Source organism: Neomonachus schauinslandi, chromosome 6, assembly GCF_002201575.2.
Source record: "Neomonachus schauinslandi chromosome 6, ASM220157v2, whole genome shotgun sequence".
In the NCBI taxonomy this organism is placed as follows: domain Eukaryota; kingdom Metazoa; phylum Chordata; class Mammalia; order Carnivora; family Phocidae; genus Neomonachus; species Neomonachus schauinslandi.
In genome coordinates, this window is record NC_058408.1 from 142,545,426 (window position 1) to 142,566,764 (window position 21,339).

At 36.8% G+C, this 21,339-nt stretch overlaps 1 protein-coding gene and 2 non-coding genes across 3 annotated transcripts in view; all 3 read right to left on the reverse strand.

Moving 5' to 3' along the window:
* Positions 1-21,339, reverse strand: part of EIF3A (eukaryotic translation initiation factor 3 subunit A) — a 36,860-nt gene that overhangs the window by 13,605 nt on the left and 1,916 nt on the right. The window contains exons 2-16 of the mRNA XM_021700226.2: positions 15,880-16,070; positions 15,579-15,715; positions 15,023-15,186; positions 13,116-13,315; positions 10,225-10,433; positions 8,308-8,479; positions 6,480-6,584; positions 6,010-6,108; positions 4,777-4,893; positions 4,330-4,515; positions 3,461-3,808; positions 2,928-3,032; positions 2,729-2,842; positions 1,322-1,444; positions 468-621 (exon numbers count right to left, since the gene is read on the reverse strand). Coding sequence (XP_021555901.1) covers positions 468-621; positions 1,322-1,444; positions 2,729-2,842; positions 2,928-3,032; positions 3,461-3,808; positions 4,330-4,515; positions 4,777-4,893; positions 6,010-6,108; positions 6,480-6,584; positions 8,308-8,479; positions 10,225-10,433; positions 13,116-13,315; positions 15,023-15,186; positions 15,579-15,715; positions 15,880-16,070 — 2,424 coding nt within the window. The remainder of the gene's footprint in view (positions 1-467; positions 622-1,321; positions 1,445-2,728; positions 2,843-2,927; positions 3,033-3,460; positions 3,809-4,329; positions 4,516-4,776; positions 4,894-6,009; positions 6,109-6,479; positions 6,585-8,307; positions 8,480-10,224; positions 10,434-13,115; positions 13,316-15,022; positions 15,187-15,578; positions 15,716-15,879; positions 16,071-21,339) is intronic.
* On the reverse strand, positions 5,230-5,358 carry LOC123325224. The gene has a single exon (XR_006540323.1). It is a non-coding gene; the product is annotated as a small nucleolar RNA SNORA19 (small nucleolar RNA).
* LOC123325225 lies at positions 6,245-6,374 on the reverse strand. The gene has a single exon (XR_006540324.1). It is a non-coding gene; the product is annotated as a small nucleolar RNA SNORA19 (small nucleolar RNA).

Sequence of the window (21,339 nt, forward strand, 5' to 3'; positions counted from 1 at the left end):
TCTGCCTTCAGCTCATGTCATCGCATCATCGCCATCGGGCTCCCTGCTCAGCGGGGAGCCTGCTTCCCTCTCCCTCTGCTGCTTCCCCTGCTTGTGAACACGCTCTCTCTCTCTCACAAATGAATAAAATCTTTAAAAAAAAGAAGCCAATGATCCTGGTTCCTTGTTCCTGTATTTTCTGAATATGACTGCTATATTTAAATTTTTTTTTAAAGATTCTATTTATTTATCTGACAGAGACAGAGACAATGAGCATGAGCAGGGGGAGGAGCAGAGGTAAAGGGAGCAGCAGACTCCCCACTGAGCAGGGAGCTGGATGTGAGACTCGATCCCAGGACCCTGTGATCATGACCTGAGCTGAAGTGAGATGCTTAACCGACTGAGCCACCCAGGTGCCCTGAATATGACTGCTATAAACTGAATATCAACCTTGCCTTATACTACCTCCAATCTTGGTCTATAGATACCTTTTAGCATTTGTTCTTCCGCCCTCCTCTGTTCCTCCTCTTCTTTTTCTCTATGGTAGGTTATTCTGCGTTCTTCTTTACGTTGCCTTTTACGTTCTTCCAAGCGATTATGCCTTTCTTCTGCTAATCGCTCCTCAAACTGTTTAAGCTTTTCCTATTAACAGAATGTATAACAAAAAAAAAATCAAAAATTTTGAAGAGCTATGGACTAATTAAATTTGAAGTTTACCAAAGTGCTGCAAATTTCTTGAAACCACAGAAGCAGCTTTCAAGTACAAAAACTTCCAAATGGGGGTGCCTGGTGGCTCAGTCCGCTGGGAATTTGACTCTTGGTTTCAACTCAGGTCATGATCTCAAGGTCGAGATTGAGCCCCACGTCAGGCTCTGCACTGGGTGTGAAGCCTGCCTGAGATTCTCTCTACCCCCCACCTCCATAAATAAATAAAATTTTTAAAAATTTCCAAATGACTATGGAGTTTTTTCATGTCAAATTTTTTACATTTTAATTTGTTGACAGCTATTTTCTACACCTAGTGGGTTTGCTATATAAAACAAATCGAAGGATTAAATTAGAATTTAAGAGCAAGACACTCTGACCTTTCTAAATCAAACAGTAAACAAAAGCTTGTAACAAAAGTAAATTTGATGCAGTCCACTTTCACCTTCAGAAAAATTTGTTTATAGCGTGGCTGACTGATTAATAGCCTATGTTTTCAAGAACCTTTCTACTGAAATATTACTCGAATGATCATTACAAAGGGTCAAGACAGAATGTACCACTGTGTTAAAGAAGAACCTTAAGGCAAAACTAAAAAGCTCATGAATAAATGTTTCCCTGAAACCAGTAACTTCACCTCATAAACAGACTGTCGTGCAGCCTTGAGTCGCATTACAAATAAATCTCTGTCTTCAAGCATTCGTGACATTCGATTCTTATGTTCAAGAGCCTTTTCGCGTTCTAGTTGCATGGTAGTAATCTGCAAATACATAATATGAAGTTAAATTTCAAAGGATTCATTATCTGATCAATTTACTCTTAATTCCTGACAGATATTCTTGAAGAGTGACAAGCAGCTCCTCTGCCCTTTCCATCTTGCCATAAACATGGAAGACTTACTATCATCTATGCCCACATGTTCCTAGAAAGGCAATCGGGGACAGAAGATGGATAAAGGAGTCCTGAGGGGCATCTATAAGAAACTTTTTATTTAGGCCCAAAAGTACTACAAATTTTTATAAAAGAAAAACTATAACGTATACAGTAAAATAAAATACCTCAGAAGCAATAAGCACTATGGTTTAACGGTAAGATATTTTCTCCCTTAAAGAAAACTGGAGGTTAAAGTAGGCTGCACTACTGATTTAAGGAGGCTTTTCCCTTTGCACTCCAAGGGGACTTTAAAAGGAAGGCTTCAGGGCAAAGACTACAGCAGATCATCTCAAGTACTTTATTTGGTCTACATTCTTGGTTCCCTCATTTTACATATTACCACAAAAATTCTAACTTCTGAAAAAATGGGAGGAACTGGCAAACGAAGCCCAGAATGACAACACTCCAATGCAACCAAGAGGCTGCATTCCCCACACCAGTCCCCACAGATGTGCTATCTGTAGTTACTTTTTATTTTTAACCAGAGGGAGCTACTAGTTTTTAATCACAAATTTGGCCACTACACGCACTTGCAAACCTTGCTTTTGAATAATTAGGTAAATATAATATATACTAACAAAACTACAGAAGCAACTGCCTAGTCACAAAGACCATGTATTGTGTGGCTCTATTTATATAAAAAGTCTAAAAAATTGGCAAATCTACCAAGACAAAGGAGATTGCTGATCGTAGGAGGCCAAAGTGGTGGGGGAGGAAACGGGGAATGACTACCAATGGGTATGGAGCTTCTTTTGGGGTACATCTTAAAATTAAATGGCCGTGCAATTCTGTAAATATACTAAAAACCATGAACTATACAGTTTAAATGGGAAAACTGTATGGCATGTGAATTATATCCCCATAAAGCTGGGTTGTTTCTTTTTTTTAGTGAACTTTTCAGCTGCCCTTTGTATTTTACAAGTTTCATTTTTTAATCTCTATTGTGAAAATTTCTATCTGCCCACCAATCTGTTGGGACACAGCCATTAAAGCACCATTCCTGGCAAAGGAACACAAAAATAATCAGTTTTGAAACCATGGCCCAATTATTGGCAGAGGATGTAATTACAGTTTACAGTCTACAAATGTTACACTTAAACGAAAACCTTACTCTTTCTTCTTCCTGTTGTTCCCACAGATCCATGTCTTTAATCCTCTGTTCTTCATAAGCACTCTTTATCAACGGGATTTCCTCCAGGCGTTTAGCTCTTTCAAAATAGTCAATCTGAATGACATGAAAACAAATGTAGTTTTAAAAAAATTTGTTAAACTGGCATGATAAAAGTTTACCAACCAGTTCTTTCATCTACCTTCTTTTCTTGATTCTTCAGGCGTTCCTGAAGTTCCTTCTTTTCTTTCTCCAGTTGTTCAACCTGTTTAGCCATGATGAAATCCGGATCCAATTCTTCAAGATCCTGAGAAGTATTACAAATGCACAATCACTAGTAAGAATATAAGAGAAATGTGTATGGAAATGTGATTTTTCTAAAATCAAAACCTAAATTACTTTCTACACAATGAGTAAATGCTCACAATTGGTAAACTTAAGGCAACGTAAAAATGCTTTACAATAGCCGTATTTCCACTTCCATGTAGGGAAAACAACATGACCTTAACATCTACTTCTCATTCCTTTAAACTGCATGTACCCAACTCCATTTTAACAACGGTTAAAAACTGCGGAGCCATTAAAAACAAATGTTTACTTCATAGATTACAGTTAATGAATCAGCTGTACCAAAGGGAGTGAAAATAACCAGACAACCCAAAGTAATCCATAAAGGTAAAAGACCATGCTTCTGAGATTCAGATTAAAGTTGTTAAGAAGGAATGTGCTACATACTTCAATATCAATATCTTTGAATGCTTTGGCACCCAGTTCTGTTTTCTTGATCTGCTCCAAACGCTCACGGACAGTTTTCTTTTTAATTTGTTCATGTTCCTGTAGGATGCGCTCCTTCTCCCTCTCCTTTGCCTCCTGTCGCAGCCTCTCTTCTTCAGCCTTCCGTACTTTCTGGAGCTCAGCTTCCCTCTGCTCCAATTCTTCTTTCTCACGCTGAATATTCAGACTCTCAAGGCGCTCTTTCCTTTCCTCAATTGTCTGACGGCGAGCCAGGATACGCTGATGCTCTTTTCGTGAATTTTTAAGGTATGCAGTAACAGCCAACTGATGCTGTTCTTCTTTCTCTTGCTTCAAAGACAAATGCATTTTAAAAAATTCTTTTGTGACACACCATATTAGGCATCAAATAATTACTAAATAATCCTGATGCATTACCCATGTGTCGGCATTTAGGAACAGGAGATGATGTTATTCGAGCTACTAGTTCCCAGCACCAAATACTATGACCTATACAGTCTTCTATTAATAGGAGTGACATAGCTAAAGAACCTTTATTTCCTAGGTCAAATTTTCCCTGCACCAAACCTACTTAAGTGTGCAAGCCAAGGGGAAATGCCAACAGAGCACACAAACAAGAAAAGAACTTAAGCAGAAAGGAAAAACCCAAGCATAATACTCCCTAAAGGGGATTGGGGGGTGGGGGGGCGTCATATGTGTAGTAGGTATAATACCAAAACTACCAAATACAACTAAATAGGAATTATATAATAAGCCCATTTTATCAGACTCGTCTCAAACCTTTTTGTGCAAGACATAGAATAAGGGCCCCTCAAAAATTCCGTAGGTCATTTTCCCCTAAAGATACATACCAATATATGAGCTGGCTTAATGACTTCAAGTGCCTTTGCAAGTACTGAGGACATGGCTGTCAGCTGATTTCTTATCTGTTCTGAAGGCATGCTTTGCAAATGAGGACCAATTGGAGCATCTTCTCGAGTAGCATAATTCAAATCAGATCCAAAACTAAGTGTCCGAGAAGTGTGGTCAATACGAACCTTTGAGAATTAAGTAATATCATTAATAATTATATCTATACATAAACATGAAATCATTCTAGGAATGTATGACTTTTGATAAAAAATTTCAACCGATTATGAGGGGAAAAAAACTAAGAATGTTAAATACAAAAACCAGAAGATTCAGTCAGTACAACTTTAAAATGGTGCCACTAAACCAAAAGCTGAGCAACAAAGGACATAATATGTGTTTTTTAGTTCTTAAAGGCCTTCCACCTCAGTGTCCCTTCTGGCACATACCTGCAGGTCACAGTGCCTCGCTGCATCTACTATAGCCCGTTCCAGTTGGAAAGCATCAACAAAAGGAACCAGAGAAGTCAAACGAGAAAACTCAATGCTCTGATAAATTTGTGCCACCTGCATAAGAAAACACAAGGTTAGTAACAACAGCTATCATTTATTCAGCATTTTTTTGTGCAGTCTTACACAAGTATGAGAAGCAGAAATTATGTCCATTTCTCAGAGAAAAGAAACCGAAGCTCAGAGTGTCAACACTACATCGCTGAATCTGGAATTCCAATTCAAGGCTATCAACTCCAAATGCTATGCTTTGAACTATCACATTATACCATTCCTCAGAAGCATAAGCCTTTCAAATCCTAGTTCTATAAAACAAAAAGCCCTGAATGGCCACATATTTATAGATAAAGACCTGCTACTTACCTAACTGATCTGAACGCTTTCAATAAACTTATTTGTCTGAAGGAGACTGGCAGCATTACTATTTAGTTATACTGCTAATTAACCTTCAACTATTTGTATAGCACATAAGAAATAACACTGCTCACATATACAAGAGAAGCAGGCCAATGAAATGTGCACAAATACTGCAAGTCAACATTATCAGAAAAGCCCCCCCCCAATGAAACAAATGGAAGACAAAACAGGAACACTGAAGTGATTATAATCTATAATCTTCAAACTTACAGAAGTCAGACTAAAATATGTTAAAAGACTAACAATAACTATTGTAAGAGAAAAGGCTTTCGGGAAGTCACTACTGGTAGGAGGGTTCATTAACTGAATCTTGAAGAGCTATTAAAGCTTTAAATGTGTAAGCCCTGTGACTAATTTCACTTCCTAGATGACAGAAAGCCACAGAAGTATGCAAAGATACATGTATGGAAATGTTCACTGCTGCAACATTTTCTAATAGCAAAAAAAAACCCTAGTAATACACTTCCATCAAAAGAGTCTGAATAAATGAATCACAGTACCCTTTAGACAATGTAACACCACAAAGGTATTAAAAGGAGTAAAATAGATTTGCATTATGTTAATGAGGAATAATGTACAAAGATGGTATTCAATAAAGGAGAAAAAAGCAATTACAAATTACATAAAATAACTGTTTTTCAAATCAAATAAATAGTAAGACTAATTTGGTAAGGATAGAGTTTGGTGAAGGGTTCACTCCCTAGTGATTCCAAAATTTTTTCGTGTTGTGATAAGAACAATCAAGGGGAGAAATACCTGCTGCAGAAGACGGAGTATGGTGTTGTTTTGCAGCTGTGGAACATACTGCTGCAACTCTGGTTCCTTTTCAGGTTGGTCCCGAACCCAATTCAGAACCTGCACAATCCAGTATGTTAAAAAAATAATTATACTTTCTAAGTACCATTTAAACATTTGTGAAACTTTTCTAAATTTAAACATATAAAAACATCACACAGTGCAGGGAAATACACAAATACAAAGCTATACGGAAGCTTGTCTGAAGGTGACTGACAGCAATGGCTAAATTAGTCATGCTGCTAATTTACCTCCAAAGGTTTATTTAGCACATCAGAAATATCTTTTTTCTTGATGTAAAGAAAAAAAGATAATGAAATGTGCACTGAATTCAAACATATAAGACAATACTTCTCCCTCAATATAAATATGAAATAGCAAAAGGGCCAGCTATATGGTAGTATAACCAAAACTAAAAAACAAAGTCTTACCTTTGTGACTCTCTCACAGAGTTTTAGTGGGTTAAATTCTACTTCCAGCCAATTGTAAAGGTCTTTCACTTCAGGGACAACATACTGTAGTACGTTGAATCTAACCTACAATACACAGAAGGTTTAATTTGCTGAAGGAAATTTTCCAACTAGATTTCCAAGTGAACTGAGTATAAGTAAGAAAAATAGGGGATTGGAAATCTGGAAAACGTCTGAAAAACTGGCCTCAACTCTCTTTAAATTCATCAGAGGAATTCAAAGGAAAACTATGTTTGGGTCTCTAACCCCAAATTATGCATCTACCTACAGTGCAAAGTCCCCCAAGAGCTTAATAAGGATATAAAAACTCTAACTCAACATGATCCATGATATTTACAAAGACAACTCATGTAGGGCGCCTGGGTGACTCAGGTGATTAGGCGACTGCTTTCAGCCCAGGTCATGATCCAGCAGTCCCAGGATCCAGTCCCACATCAGGCTCCCAGCTCAGCAGGGAGTCTGCTTCTCCCTCTGACCCTCTCTCCTCTCATGCTCTCTCTCTCTCTCAAATAAATAAATAAAATCTTAAAAAGAAAAAAAAAATGACAACTCATGTATACAAGCTAATTTATTACCAGTAATAAATAAAATACCAAAGCTTACAAGTAACTATCACACAAAAATCACCACAGCAACACCACAGTACATATAAGATTTTTTTTAAGATTGATTATTTATTTGAGAGAGAGAGAAAATATGAGCAGGGGGAGGGGCAGAGGGAGAAGCAGGCTTCCTACTGAGCAGGGAGCCAGATGTGGGGCTGGATCCCAGGACCCTAAGATCATGACCCGAGCCAAAGGCAGATGCTTAATGACTGAGCCACCGAGGTGCCCCAATAAGATGTTCTTGTACAGAAATGATCAAAGAAAAAACAGCTACATTCAACATGTAAATAAATCTCACAAATATAATGGTAAGAAAAAGAATTTAACATATTATTGCATATATATAGAACTTAAATCTCATACAAAGTACACAGGCAAACTAATATGAGGTGTTACAAATCAGGGCAGTGGCTACTGGGGGGGGTGGGGAGTGGTGACTAGAAACTACCTTATGAGAATTTACCCAATTATATTTATGATTTATATTCTTATATGGGACTAGAACTCAGCTAAGGGTGCCACTGTATAACGTTTCTTAAAAGGAGACAAAAAAGTGGCCTAATTTCATAAACCTCAAAACTGCCCGTAACTAAATCTTACCTTACCTTAGCTATAAACATTCTAGAATACCTAATGCATGTGGACCTTTATCCTTCCCATGTTGGGACTGCTAACCTAACAAGAGACTAACTGAAGGGACACAGCAAGACTTGCAAGCACAGGAGTGTGTTCCCATACAGACCTATTTAGTCACAAGACTGAGGCAAACAACCGCAGATCCTATCCCCACATACGAACACTCTATCTCCAATACAAAATGGGTGCATGACTGATGTTCCACATTTCTTGAATACTTCCCCTTATAAATGCCCTTATATTTGTATTGAAATTAGCTGTGGTTTAAGCATTCAAATGAAATTCTCCCAGCTCTTATTCCTATCAAGAAATTATTCTAGATTCTCCATTTAACATCCCTTCTCCAAAGAGGAAATATGCTAAGATAGGCTCAGTCAGCTAATCTATTGACCTGACTTCAACCGGTACCCTTCTTATAAATTTCTACACGTATCTATGGGTACAATGAGGACTCAAACTAGTCCATTAGAACCACCTGGCATGAATTATAAAATCTGACCATAAAGTTTTTTATTCTGAGCTGTAAGAATGCTCAAACTTATACCAACCATATCATTAATAAGGCCAATTCGTGTTGGTGGGGCTTGAAGACCTAGCAGTGTTGCAAGGCGACGTTGCTTTTCGACTATAATGCCGTCCATATCCAGAAGTCGAGCAATATCAGTACGCTCAGGAGTAATAGGGATAGAAAGAGTGGCCAAAAGGACTCTGGTAGACATTCTGGAGAACAAAATTATAAATCTGTTAAGTTCATAAATGTCACCTGATTTAAAAAAAAAAACCACTTCCTTAATTGTCTGGTAAGATACGCCAGTGACAGAATATGTGCGCCATATTGGCGGACTGTATTCGTATGTTATTCATCAAAACATGAGATGAAGAGAAACGAACTGTGCTAAAATGAATACCTGGGAGAAGCCAAACTTCACCCACCCACTTACTGTCAATATTTGCCAGCTATAGAAAAAGGCTGTGGGTTTAAAACGTAGAATAGGTACATTTGTATACCCGATGCTTCCTTAGAAAAACAATTAAGGCAGCTTTAAAAATTAAGGGAAAAAAATGACATGAATAAAGGGGAAAAACTTAAAAGGATCATAAGTGAACATGACTGGGGGGTTGGGGGAGCGAAGGATTCGTGGTGGGGCTAAATCTTAGCTTCCTTAGAACACAAGAGCAAAGTCAGGTTGAATTCAGAGCACTATAGGACATTAAGGATAGTAGGCTCTGGAGCACAAGGGTCAAGAGTTAGAATCTCAGCTTCACCATTTCCAGGACTGGAACCTAAGGCAAGATACTTAATTTTCTGAGTCAGGAGGCTGTTGTAAAGATTAAGCAAATTATGTACATAGAGTTAAACAGCCTAATGTTTATTATTATAATACTGTTATTATAGCATTTTCATTTTCATTTTTTTTTTTTTTTAAAGATTTTTATTTATTTGAGAGAGAGCACAGAGAGAGGGCCAGAGGGAGAAGCAGACTCCCTGCCGAGCAGGGAGCCCGATGCGGGACTCGATCCAGGGACTCCAGGATCATGACCTGAGCCGAAGGCAGTCGCTTAACCAACTGAGCCACCCAGGCGCCCTATTATAGCATTTTCTAAAGGGACAGTACAGAAGTACCTTAAAGGAACCCAAGTTTGTTTTTTTAATCTCAGACATGGATTACATAAAGGACAGTGAATGACATAATGAACATGGATGGTCCTTAAGAGTTTCAAAGAAAATATACTAGGAAAATTCATTTAGTTGGTTCCTATAATTGCTGTAAAGCTAGAAGAAAAACAATTTGGTGTACATAATTCTACTAGAGGCCAAAATAACATGATCTGCCAGTAAGAGAAAAAAGCGTGGTCTGCGAGCTCCCTGAGTCCAAATGAAACATACTAAAAAAAAAAACGAACATGATTGAAAGAAAATACACTGCATGTATTGTTAAAAAAAAATAATAAAGTGGTTTTTAGACTGCTAGGTTATAAACCCCTTCTCTATATTCAAACACACACTCAGTTATATTTTATAATCAGGGGAAAAAGTGACTTGATGGCAGCAGTTATTTCTTTAATTCTCTTGTTTGTCTTAAGACTAGATTTTAAATACCGTATATGGATAGAAACCTCATACCATAACACTGTCTTTCCTAATATTCGATTTTCTCAATCAGGTTTTTGGCAGAGTTGGTTATCAGACAAAAGACAGTTACTTGAAGACCAAGAATACTACCAGAGAAAAACCATGTCTGGAGACACTTCTGACGGTGAAAAGTGGAAGAATTACTGCCGGCATCCAGTGGGTATACTAGGGATGCTGCAAAACATCCTAAGTGCAGTCCCCCACAACAGTAAATTATCCAGCCCCAAATGTCAATGGTGCAGAGGTTCAGAAACCCTAACCTGGAACCATGCCATTTAGTAGAAGGTATTTATTTCATAATTTCAGTATTATTTGACTGTAACATTCTTACCTTTGCATCTCTTCTTGTGTAAGATTCTTTCTCATTTCTCTGGATAAATGGTAAAGACGATGGAGTGTAGATGCATGAAAAAGAGCATTTCCAGATTTCCAAAACACAGTTGAGACTTTATTATAGTAATTTGCCATCAACTGAGGTTTAGGTGGTTTTTTAGACAAGGTGAATAGTCCATGAATATCTTCCACAGCTTTGAATGCTTCCTAAAATTAGTAGTATAAATTAGTATAAATTAGTCACTGCATTCTAAACAAACAAAAAAATCTAATCCAAATCTCTTTATGACACCTAAAACATTTTGTTACTGAATTAAAAAAAAAAGGAAGTAAAATTCCTTTATGTGTGGTTCCTTTTATTCATCTATAGTATCTATTTCAGAAAACTGCCTTGATCACAAAAATACTAAATCCTTAAACTTCTTCAAATTAAGATAGAACACTTTAAAAAAAAATGCATTGCCCTTTCAGCCACAACATGCGACTCCACTCAGTCCAGTTCAAGATGCTAATGAGCTTCAGGGCTGGTGCTCAACAGCAGCTTTTAAAGCAGGTAAGATGTATTTGAACATGTGCCAACTAATAGAAATAGAATAGAGGCTTTTACTTTCTTTGTCCCTTTCACAGTAGTAGCAAGGGTGAATTTTAAGAAGGTACCAAATATCTGTAAGAATATCTATCGGCCCCAGAGAATTTTGTAAAATTCCATTTTATTATTTAGTCTTTCTACCAACCAGCCCCTGCCTGAAGCCTGACATAACTAGGTTAGCTACAACTATCTTGACAACTTTGTCAACTGTGCTTTAATTTGCAAAGGTTATTTTTAAATCCCATTCTTTTGACTGTCCTAAAGATGTTTCAAAGTAAACTTCTAAAAATTTGGTTTTGTATGCTTACAAATTTTTCCACAACAGATCATTTTAATGATTAAATGCGATCCTTTTGACAGAAAACAGATCAATGGATTCTTAAGGATCAGGGTGGGTTTAATTGCAAAGTGGCAGAAGGGAGTTTTGAAGAAATGTTTTACATCCTGATTATGATGGTGACTGCATTTTTCAAATTTCAGGGTGAGTTTTGCTAAATGTAAATTACACTTTAATAAATGTGACTTAAAAAAGTTTTTTTTAAGTGCATCATTATCACACTACTTGGAAGAATGTGTAAGAAAAAAATCTGGAAGGACATAAAACACAATATAGAGGTTATTTCTGAGTAATAAGATAACGTGTGAATAGTTTCTTCTATTTATCCACTTGTTCTATAATGAGCATGTTTGTCTTCTATAGGACCTCTTTTTCCTCATTATTTCATCAGGTAGTGTTTTTTTGTTTTGTTTTGTTTTTAAAGATTTTATTTATTTAATTGAGAGAGAGAGAATGAGAGACAGAGAGCATGAGAGGGAGGAGGGTCAGAGGGAGAAGCAGACTCCCTGCCGAGCAGGGAGCCCGATGTGGGACTCGATCCAGGGACTCCAGGATCATGACCCGAGCCGAAGGCAGTCGCTTAACCAACTGAGCCACCCAGGCGCCCCATCAGGTAGTGTTTTAAGGGTGTCCCTACAGAAAGGAAAATATTTTGAAGAGCAGGAAATCACAGTTTCAATTGGCTAAAAAACTTCCAATCTTCTTCCTCTTGAATTTCAAGTAGATTTTTCTTTTGGTCAAAAATTTATAAGTTTTGGGCGCCTGGGTGGCTCAGTTGGTTGTGGCTCAGGTCATGGTCCTGGAGTACCGGGATCGAATCCCACATCGGGCTCCCCGCTCAGCGGGGGGTCTGCTTCTCCCTCTGACCCTCTTCCCTCTCATGCTCTCTGTCTCTCATTCTCTCTCTCAGATAAATAAATAAAATCTTTAAAAAAAAAAATTTGAGTTTCAAGTCAGGACTACAAAATCACGTGAAAATATCTTTGTAGAACTCTTTTTTTTTCTAAGATTTTATTTACTTATTTAAGAGAGGGAGAGCAGCAGACTTCCCGCGGAGCAGGGAGCCCGATGTGGGATTCGATCCCAGCACCCTGGGATCACGACCTGAACCGAAGGCAGACGCTTAATGCAGACGCTTAACCAACTGAGCCCCCTTCGTGGAATTCTTAACAAAAAAAGCCTAAGTGGTTGGCAAGTCTCCCAACACCACCGAGATTTCCAATGCAGGCTCTTCCCCACACGTTTACTAAGCCAAAGCAACACTAAGAAATCTAGGAGACAATCTAGTGCAGCGTTTCTCCCACATCACAGTAAAGGTACAAGCTGTTTTTTTAAATTTCCAACCTATTGTCGCCAATATTTTTATGAAATACAGCAAAATTATTACGAAAATAAATTGAAAGACAAGCTCAGTTTTCCTAAACAGAGTAAACACACATAAAATTACCATGAAATTGCTACCAAAAACAAACCAAAACAAAACAACCAAGAACAAAACAACCCCACCCTTAATAAATGCATATTCTCTTTAATTATTTCATCCTGGATCAGTAGACAGTTCACAGACAGGCACTGAACCACAGTTTGAGCAACAATGAGGATGAATTGTTTTATATGGAAAGCCACCGGGTCCAAAAGAGATTACCTGATTTGGCCCAGATTTCACAGCAGGCAACTAGAACCAAAATATCCTGAGACTGCCTGTCCAGAACTCTTGGTTCTCCATTAGACAATCTTAAATTCCTCAATTATCTATTGAAATTAACCAATAAATAACAAGATGAAGATAATGATTAAAGAAAAAAAAAGTAGGCAACCTTGTCGGGACCCCTCTCACTCCTGAGAGCTTTTTCTGTATCCTTGCTTAATAAACTTCTATCACTTTACTCACCAAAAAAAAATTAATAAAAAAGTAATATGGGTTATTATGACTACAAAAGACAGCAAATAGTTCATAACATACCTGCCATAATTCCATGCTGATAGCACTGTCCAACTGAACAAGTCTGGTTTCCAAATGCATGGACTGGCTCTCTGGATTATTAAGATTGATTGCTGTGCTCTGGTTATGGTGACGTTGAATTTGTGACAAGTGCATTCTCAAATTGTCACACAGCTTACGGAATTCAGCCTTACGAGTGTACTGGAGGCAGAATTTGAAAGCTATAGGCGTAATTAATTATAAGATATATTAGGTACTTTCCACCATCACTAAGTATTTGAATTACTTTTATTTCAAATATTAAAATCAGTTATTTTAACAAGATTTACCAAACTTATAATCAGTCTTTAGAAATGGTAAGTCCTTGGTCACTTCATCATGTGTCCTGACCATCTTTTGGACATAGTCCTGGCCCAGAACTAGAATTTGGTGCTGGGGTTCTAGGAGAGTTTACAAATGGGAAACTATTCAAATTAAGGTGTAGGAGGGACTCCCCTTTCAAACACCTACCACTTCAAATCCTAAAAGAACAAAAAATTCTAGCCTGAAATATAAAGAGCCTTGCTATCAAACTGTGGGCTTATGGTAACCTGATTTCAACTGTGTACATAGATGCATGCTTTAACTACTTGCTCTGTCATTAAAATAATTTTCTACTGTCATATATGCAATATAATTGTTTCAGAATTCCTTTGCTCTTAAAAGAGATTTCTATTTCAACAGGCCCCAAACAAAGGGATGCAGCTTAACTTCAAGTTAACATTTATTATCAGTAGTTATCAAAAGCCCCAAGTGTACTTGTGTTCAATGAAAATTCACACATGCTAGCCATGTAGGCAAAACTGAACACAGGTTCTAATGCTCATAGTAAAATATTCTTACAGTCACTCACAACTTGAATAAACAAATGCCAATCGTCCCGCATATTGAAAAGAATGGCAATACAAAGTTGTACTAAGGCCAAAGTAAGAGAAAGCCAAAAGCCACTCTCAAGTCACATATATTCGATTCATATATAGTTAAAAAGCTGCATTAACAGCAAGTGACAGTAAGGAAAAGATACAAGATTAAGAAAATGAACTTCATTTGGTTCAGGATTCAAAATACAGTTAATCCTTAAACAAGGGTTTGAACTACATAGGTACACTAACGTATAGATTTTTTGATACAGTACTGTAAATTTTCTCTTCCTTATGATTTTAACACTTTCTTTTCTCTAGCTTACCTGTTTTAAGAATATAACACATATAACATACAAAATATGTGTTAATCAACTGTTTATGTTACCAGTAAGGCTTCTGGTTAACAAGAGGCTATTAGTAGTTAAGGTCTTGGGTAGTCAAGTCATAGGTGCATTTTCAACTGTGCAGGAGTGGAAGCAAAGGGGTGTGTCCGTCAGCACCTCTAACAACTGCCCCCCCAAGTTGTTCAAGCATCAATTGTATATACAGTGTAACAACCGGATACTTTTTATGACGATCCTGAGTCATCAAAATGACTTAGTTCTATATTCAGTGATACTGTTTAAGAAAATAAAACTAAGTATTTTTCAAGGAATCCTAGAAGTCCAAAGTTTAAAAAGACCTCATAAACCCATGGCATGGTTGAGAATATGTAGTAGTGAAGTCAAAAGAAGAACTCAAGTTTATCAGAAAGCAAAAAGTTCCACTTGTTTTTAGTCACCTGGAAAATCCCAAAATGACTTTGTCTTTCAGATATTCGTGAAGTGGATTTCATATAGAATTACCCTAACAAGTAAAACAAATTTCTTATAGTCACTTATTTAATATTTAAATGAATGCCAATCATCTTTCAATAAAGCTAAAAACTATAAAATAAGTACTGTGGAGAAAAACAGGTTAACCTTGTCCATCTTTTGCAAAATCTTTCCCTAAAAGTCAACTTTTCAAATCCAGTTTTCATCCTACCTTGTTGGGCAATATCATGGTAGAGACGCTCTACTCTGGAATTGTTTCGAAGAAGGTCCAAACACTGTCTATATGATTCCCAAAGGAATTTAACCCATGGAGTTAAAAGTAATCTGTCAGTACGATCCTGAGTGTCTTCACCACTTACAGCACTTAGGAGAACACTTAAAAAAAAAAAAAAAAAAAAAATTTAAAAAGTTGAAAGCAATTTTAGACATGATTTCCTACTTTGCCATATGATTAAAAAACCAAAACCAACAATGGTCAGTATAAAAAAGTGTGAATTCTTCCTACAACTTTGGAGGCACTGTAAAGCTGTCACGCGTTCAAATATTTGAATCTCCAATGCATATTACAACCATTTAAATCAGTATCTGCCTCCTATCTGAAGATTTCCCACTCTTACCAATTTTGAATAGTATGGTTTTGTTACTATACATTTAAAATTCTGAAGATAAGCATTCTTTCCAATGAACATCTACACCTCAAACAACGATGATGGAGACACATGTAAAGAAAAACTGAGGAAAATGTATCAGCAATTTAACCTACATACCTCTCAGGAGTTTGAATATTATCCAGATCTTCTATGTCTAGGACCATCTGCTGAGATTCTTCTTTAGCAGCTTCAGTTTTTTCCTCTGCCAATTTCAAATATGCCCTAACAACATCCTCTAGAGATTTGATGTTCACCTAACCAAAAAGAGAGAGCGCCTTAAAACACTTTTTCAACAAACCATAAAATATTTTAAGAGCAAATTTTAGGATATAAAGCATATTATAACTCTGGAAAGTAAACTCATCTGACAGTTACTAAAAGCACTTTTTAAAAATATAAAACCTAGCTCTTTTCATACCTGTTGACAAATGTTCTTATACTGGTATAATCCCTCTTTAGCCAAATGGCTCTTGCGAAGATCCACGCAAAGTTCCAAGTATTTCAACATAATCGGCTCGTGTATCTTTTGCCATGTTCTGTGTTTCTTACTTTTCATAACATCATAAAGCACATCCAAAGCAGGCTGCTTTTTTCCAACCTCAAGAAATTCTGGAAAAATAATTCAGGAAAATTAAAATCCATTATGTATACTATACAGAAATCTCAATCTTGCTTAAATTGGTTATTTTAATTTCTGAACTCAGTACCATCTCTTTTTAGATCACATTTATTTTCGACATCTAAAGCCATGCCAAAACTATCAAGAGTTAAAACAATGAAAAACTGGTACTATCTCAAAATATGGTCTACAGATAAAACTGGATTTCACTCAATTACACTGTACCAAATGTGTCCTTCTAAGTTCCAGAAATTGAGATCATGAGGGAAAAAAAATCTCTCCCCAGCAAACACAGTAAAGTCAAGTATAACTTCAGTCACAGTGATCTGGCTGAGCAAATTTTTACTAGTTCATGCTAAGACTCCAGGCAGAAAAATCATTAGACTGGCAGTTAGACAGTCAATTAGATTCACTCTGTTCCCTTTAAGATCAACTGACTATTTATGTGGGCCTGCTTTTAGGTTCTCTATTCTGATCACCCTCTATTGCAATATATCTAGTTTTCTGCTAATACCTCACTGTCTTGATTACTATAGACTTAGTCTTCAAACCAAGTAGTGTGCTCCAACTTTGTTCTTCAGTATTATTTGGCTTACTAAGTCTTTTACCCTTCCATATAAACTCAGAATTAGTTTAATATCTACAAATTAGCTCACTGGAATTTTCATTCAAATTTTACTGAATCTATAGATCACATTTGGAAGAACTAACAATTTAACAATATTTAGTCTTCCAATCTATGGACTATCTCTCCACTTATTTTTCCAGTCTAAACATGAAAAAAAATATTAAGACAAACCCCAAATGAGGGACAGTCCATAAAATACTTGACCAGTACTCCTCAAAACCTGTCAAGATTATCAACAAGGAAAATCTAAGGAACTGTCATAACAAGGGGAGGTGCCTAAGGAGACAGGACACTTAAATGTAATATGGTATCCTAGATGGGATCCTGGAGTTCAAAAAAGGACATAAGGGAAAGCTAGGGAAATCTGGAAAAAGTATGGACTTTCATTAACAACGTATCAGTATTGGGGAGCCTGGGTGGCTCAGTCCGTTAAGCTGCTGCCTTTGGCCCAGGTCGTGATCCCAGGGCCCTGATCATCTTGCTCAGCACACGGAGCCTGCTTCTCCTTCTCCTCCCCACTGGTGCTCTCTCTGTCTCTCTCAAATAAATAAAATCTTAAAAAAAAACAATGTATCAGTATTGGCTCATTACTTGTAACAAATGTACCAAAATGATATAAGATATCAGTAGGTTTGGTTTATATGAAAATACTCTGTACTATACTTGCAATAATTCTGTAAATCTTGACCTTCTAAAATTAAGTTTATTAAAAAAAAGTTTAATAAAGCTTATTTTCAAAGACAAAAAATTTTAGAATGCATAGCAAAAAAAAATTATACACTTACAAATTTAGTACCACCTAAACCTGAAGGCATTCTGCATGTGGCACTATTTCAAAATCCAGCTCCAATCTCAGGTTTTATGTATACTGCTCATTTTGAAATTCAGTCAAAAGCAAAGACTCCTCTATCACATTATTTCTGACAAAGGTTAAAATTTATCCTATTTTTTCTCATCTTTTATTTTCCTTCTGCACAAAACTTAGTAAATGGGGGAGGGGAGCTATCTAACCTAAGTCATCTGATTATGTTCAACTTAAAATTCAATAACTGCTGAATTGCACACACAAAAAATCTTTCCACTGAACATCTGAAAAATAATTTGGGGAACCAAAACACTAGTTTACACTATTTTAAAAAAAGGTCTTAAAACACTACACTCCCATTGTTAAAAATCATTGCTTTCCTCCTAAGAAAAAAATCTTAAACAAAGAATTATTTTTAAGAGTTAACACCATACAACATTATAAACCATGTAACTGTGCTAGGCAAACAACAGGCAGAAACGTCCCTTATTTGGGAGTTTTACTAGATGTACAGATTTAGTAATTTTTTATTATTTCTTCTCCCAACTATCACATCTTTCAGGAATGTTGCTTCTGAACATTCTTTCCTCCAGGAAAACTACAAACAATACTCCAGCTCTGGTATATTAACAAGTTTGCAACAAGATAAATCACAAAATATACTGAAATAACTATCTTTACACAATACCCTATGTCATCCCACATTATATCAAATCATATTCTTCAGATGCAAGTGAAAACAAACCTCTCTACAATAATTCAAGTCAATGTCAACACTAATCCTGGCAATATGGGGTAAAGTCCATTTTCATTTGAGTCCATTTTATTACAAAAAAACAAAACAAAAAACCCCCGTAAGAGGAAACAAAAATGTAATACAACTAGATACTTTGTTAAAATAATAAGCCTTTCCTGTTCTAAGGGGAGGACCTACCTATCTTCTTCCTGAAGCATACATATACAAAGTTATTTTCTAAAATCCAACAGTACCTTAGGTGTTTTTAACAACTATTTAACAGGAAAGGCCTCAATCAGCCAAAAATTTGGAAGTAAATGTTTTTAGTTAAATTTATCATCCACATTAAATAGCACACCAGCAGCACCAAAACAATCTATTATACCCAATTCCCAGTCTTAGGTTGAGGATTTAAATCTTATACTATCCTATTTAAACACTGTCAAAATGCTTGTAACATAGAACAGGCACAAAGAGAGTTAAAGTTGAGAACTGGCCCCAGCATGGTGATGACAAAATAATAAACTGTCTAAAAATAATTCACCTACCCAATCTCTTATTTTTAAATAGGGGAGTGTGATTTCTTTCTTTTTTTTAAGATTTCATTTATTTATTTGACAGGGAGAGACACAGCAAGAGAAGGAACACAAGCAAGGGGAAGTGGGAGAGGGAGAAGCAGGCTTCCTGCAGAGCAGGGAGCCCAACGCAGGGCTCGATCCCAGGACCCTGGGATCATGACCTGAGCCGAAGGCAGATGCTTAACTGACTGAGCCACCCAGGCGTCCCTAAAATTTTCAATTCCTAAACAGCCAATCAAGATTTATGATTCCAAATTCCACTTTCAAACTCTGAAACAAGAGATTCAAACAAACCAAAGCAAATGCACTAAAAAATAATTTTTTAGGGCGCCTGGGTGGCTCAGTTGGTTAGGCGACTGCCTTCAGCTCAGGTCGTGATCCTGGAGTCCCTGGATCGAGTCCCGCATCGGGCTCCCTGCTCGGCAGGGAGTCTGCTTCGTCCTCTGACCCTATCCCCTCTCATGTGTTCTCTCTCTCTCTCTCAAATAAATAAATAAAATCTTTAAAAATAAATAAATAAAATAAAAAATAATTTTTTATAGGACACCTCCACCATCACCAAGAAAAAAAGCAGACATGGGTACCAAGCAAGAATGTTTTTAAAGTAAAAAAATGGAATGGGAACAGAAACCATGATAATCCATTAGGGTGAGTTCCTGCCTTTACCCTAATTTACATACTGGGAGAATTTAGTTCCTATTACTTATCTAATAAGGAAAAAGAAAGTTTTTGAGGCTAGAAAGAAATACCACACATTAAAGGTTCTGTTGCAATGTTTTAAAAAATGCTCATTTCCAAATTGATATTCTTGAAATAAAGATTAAAATCTGGAATTATGAACTAATACTAGGAGGGTAGGCATTCTGAAGTTACCTTTCGGACACAATGACAAACTATCTCTAAAAGAAAAAGTTTAGGTCTGCCCTTTAATAATATTAGTTTATCTGTGCCAACAGACCAAGTAGATAAGCTACAATATTACACAATTTGTGGGTTTAATGACAACTTTATAAATCACTGGTAGACTATAAATTAAAAGGATGTTACAAGATCAGGAGCAATTAACTCCATACTACTGACAACATAATTTGGAAAAGGGGCTTTTCCCAAATGATTCTCATGTATGAATTTCTTGCCTGTAAATGCTGGGCCAAGTTTTCATCTTCCTGAGTGATTACTATAATCGTTTCCAAAAATATTGTTCTGAATTACAGGCTAAGATGACCTGAACTACTCTAAACTTATTCACATTTTATTAAGATAATAAAACGAATTAGTTCTAAATGTGTTTGAGGCTGTTACAGATAAAACATTTACATACAATGAGATTATCTCCATCGAATGAAATGTGCTTTTATAATCCTAGTTTTGTAAATTTTGTAAGCAGTGCCATGTGCCATCCACATTCTGCTCACTTTAACACTTTCAGACAGCTCTCATTCACAAGATCAAAGGTACAGAAATTACTACTTGAAAGCTAAGGCCTATACTACAGAAACACCCAACCTACATTTTAAAAGGACTACAGCAAGGAGACAGTACAGCCTTATAAAAACCTACACCAAATTAAAGTACCCCCCAGGTGCCCCTTGCTCATCTTGCCTACTTTAATTTCAGATGCTTTCCCCAACTTTGCCTTCATGAATCAAATCTATTTCAACTTAGAAAACATGTAAAAAGATTTAAGATTTGTCACACATCAGAAAACCCTTCTAATTTAAAAAAATTACTGAAATACTAAGTTCAAATGAAGATTCAGAAGGGAGGAGTGATGAAACAAACAAGGCCTGAACACATCAAATGTGTAGTATTTAGGCCATCAAGAGTACAGTGCTTCAGCCTATTAGCATGGAAAAAACGCCTATCTGAAGCAAATGACTGTAAAACAGATCTACAATAGCAATTAGAACAGTAATTGAATCCCAGTCATTTTGTATACCATAATATAATTCTAAGTTTCTAAACAGAAGAAAAAGATTCTAACTTTGCTGCAGTTCATTTTGTAGTGATAAATTTCCATTTCAATCTATTTTCTTTCCTAGAAATTAATATCCTTGGGTGTCTGGGTGGCTCAGTGGTGGATGTCTGCCTTCAGCTCAGGTCATGATTGGGGGGGTGTCCCTGGGGCATGGGGGAGTCTGCTCCTCCCTCTCCTTCTGATCCTCTCCCCTGCCCTGCTCGTGGGCGCCCTCTCTTTCTCTCCTAAATAAATAAAATCTTAAAAAAAAAAATTAGGGGCGCCTGGGTGGCTCAGTCGTTAAGCATCTGCCTTCAGCTCAGGTCATGATCCCAGGGTCCTGGGATCGAGCCCCGCATCCGGCTCCCCATTCTGCAGGAAGCCTGCTTCTCCCTCTCCCACTCCCCCTGCTTGTGTTCCCTCTCTCACTGTGTCTCTCTGTCAAATAAATAAATAAAATCTTAAAAAAAAAAATTAACATCCTTAATTCTTGCCTGTTCTAACCATTAGGTCACTGGTTAAAATGAGTAGTCATCAGATCTAAGTTGTAGTTTT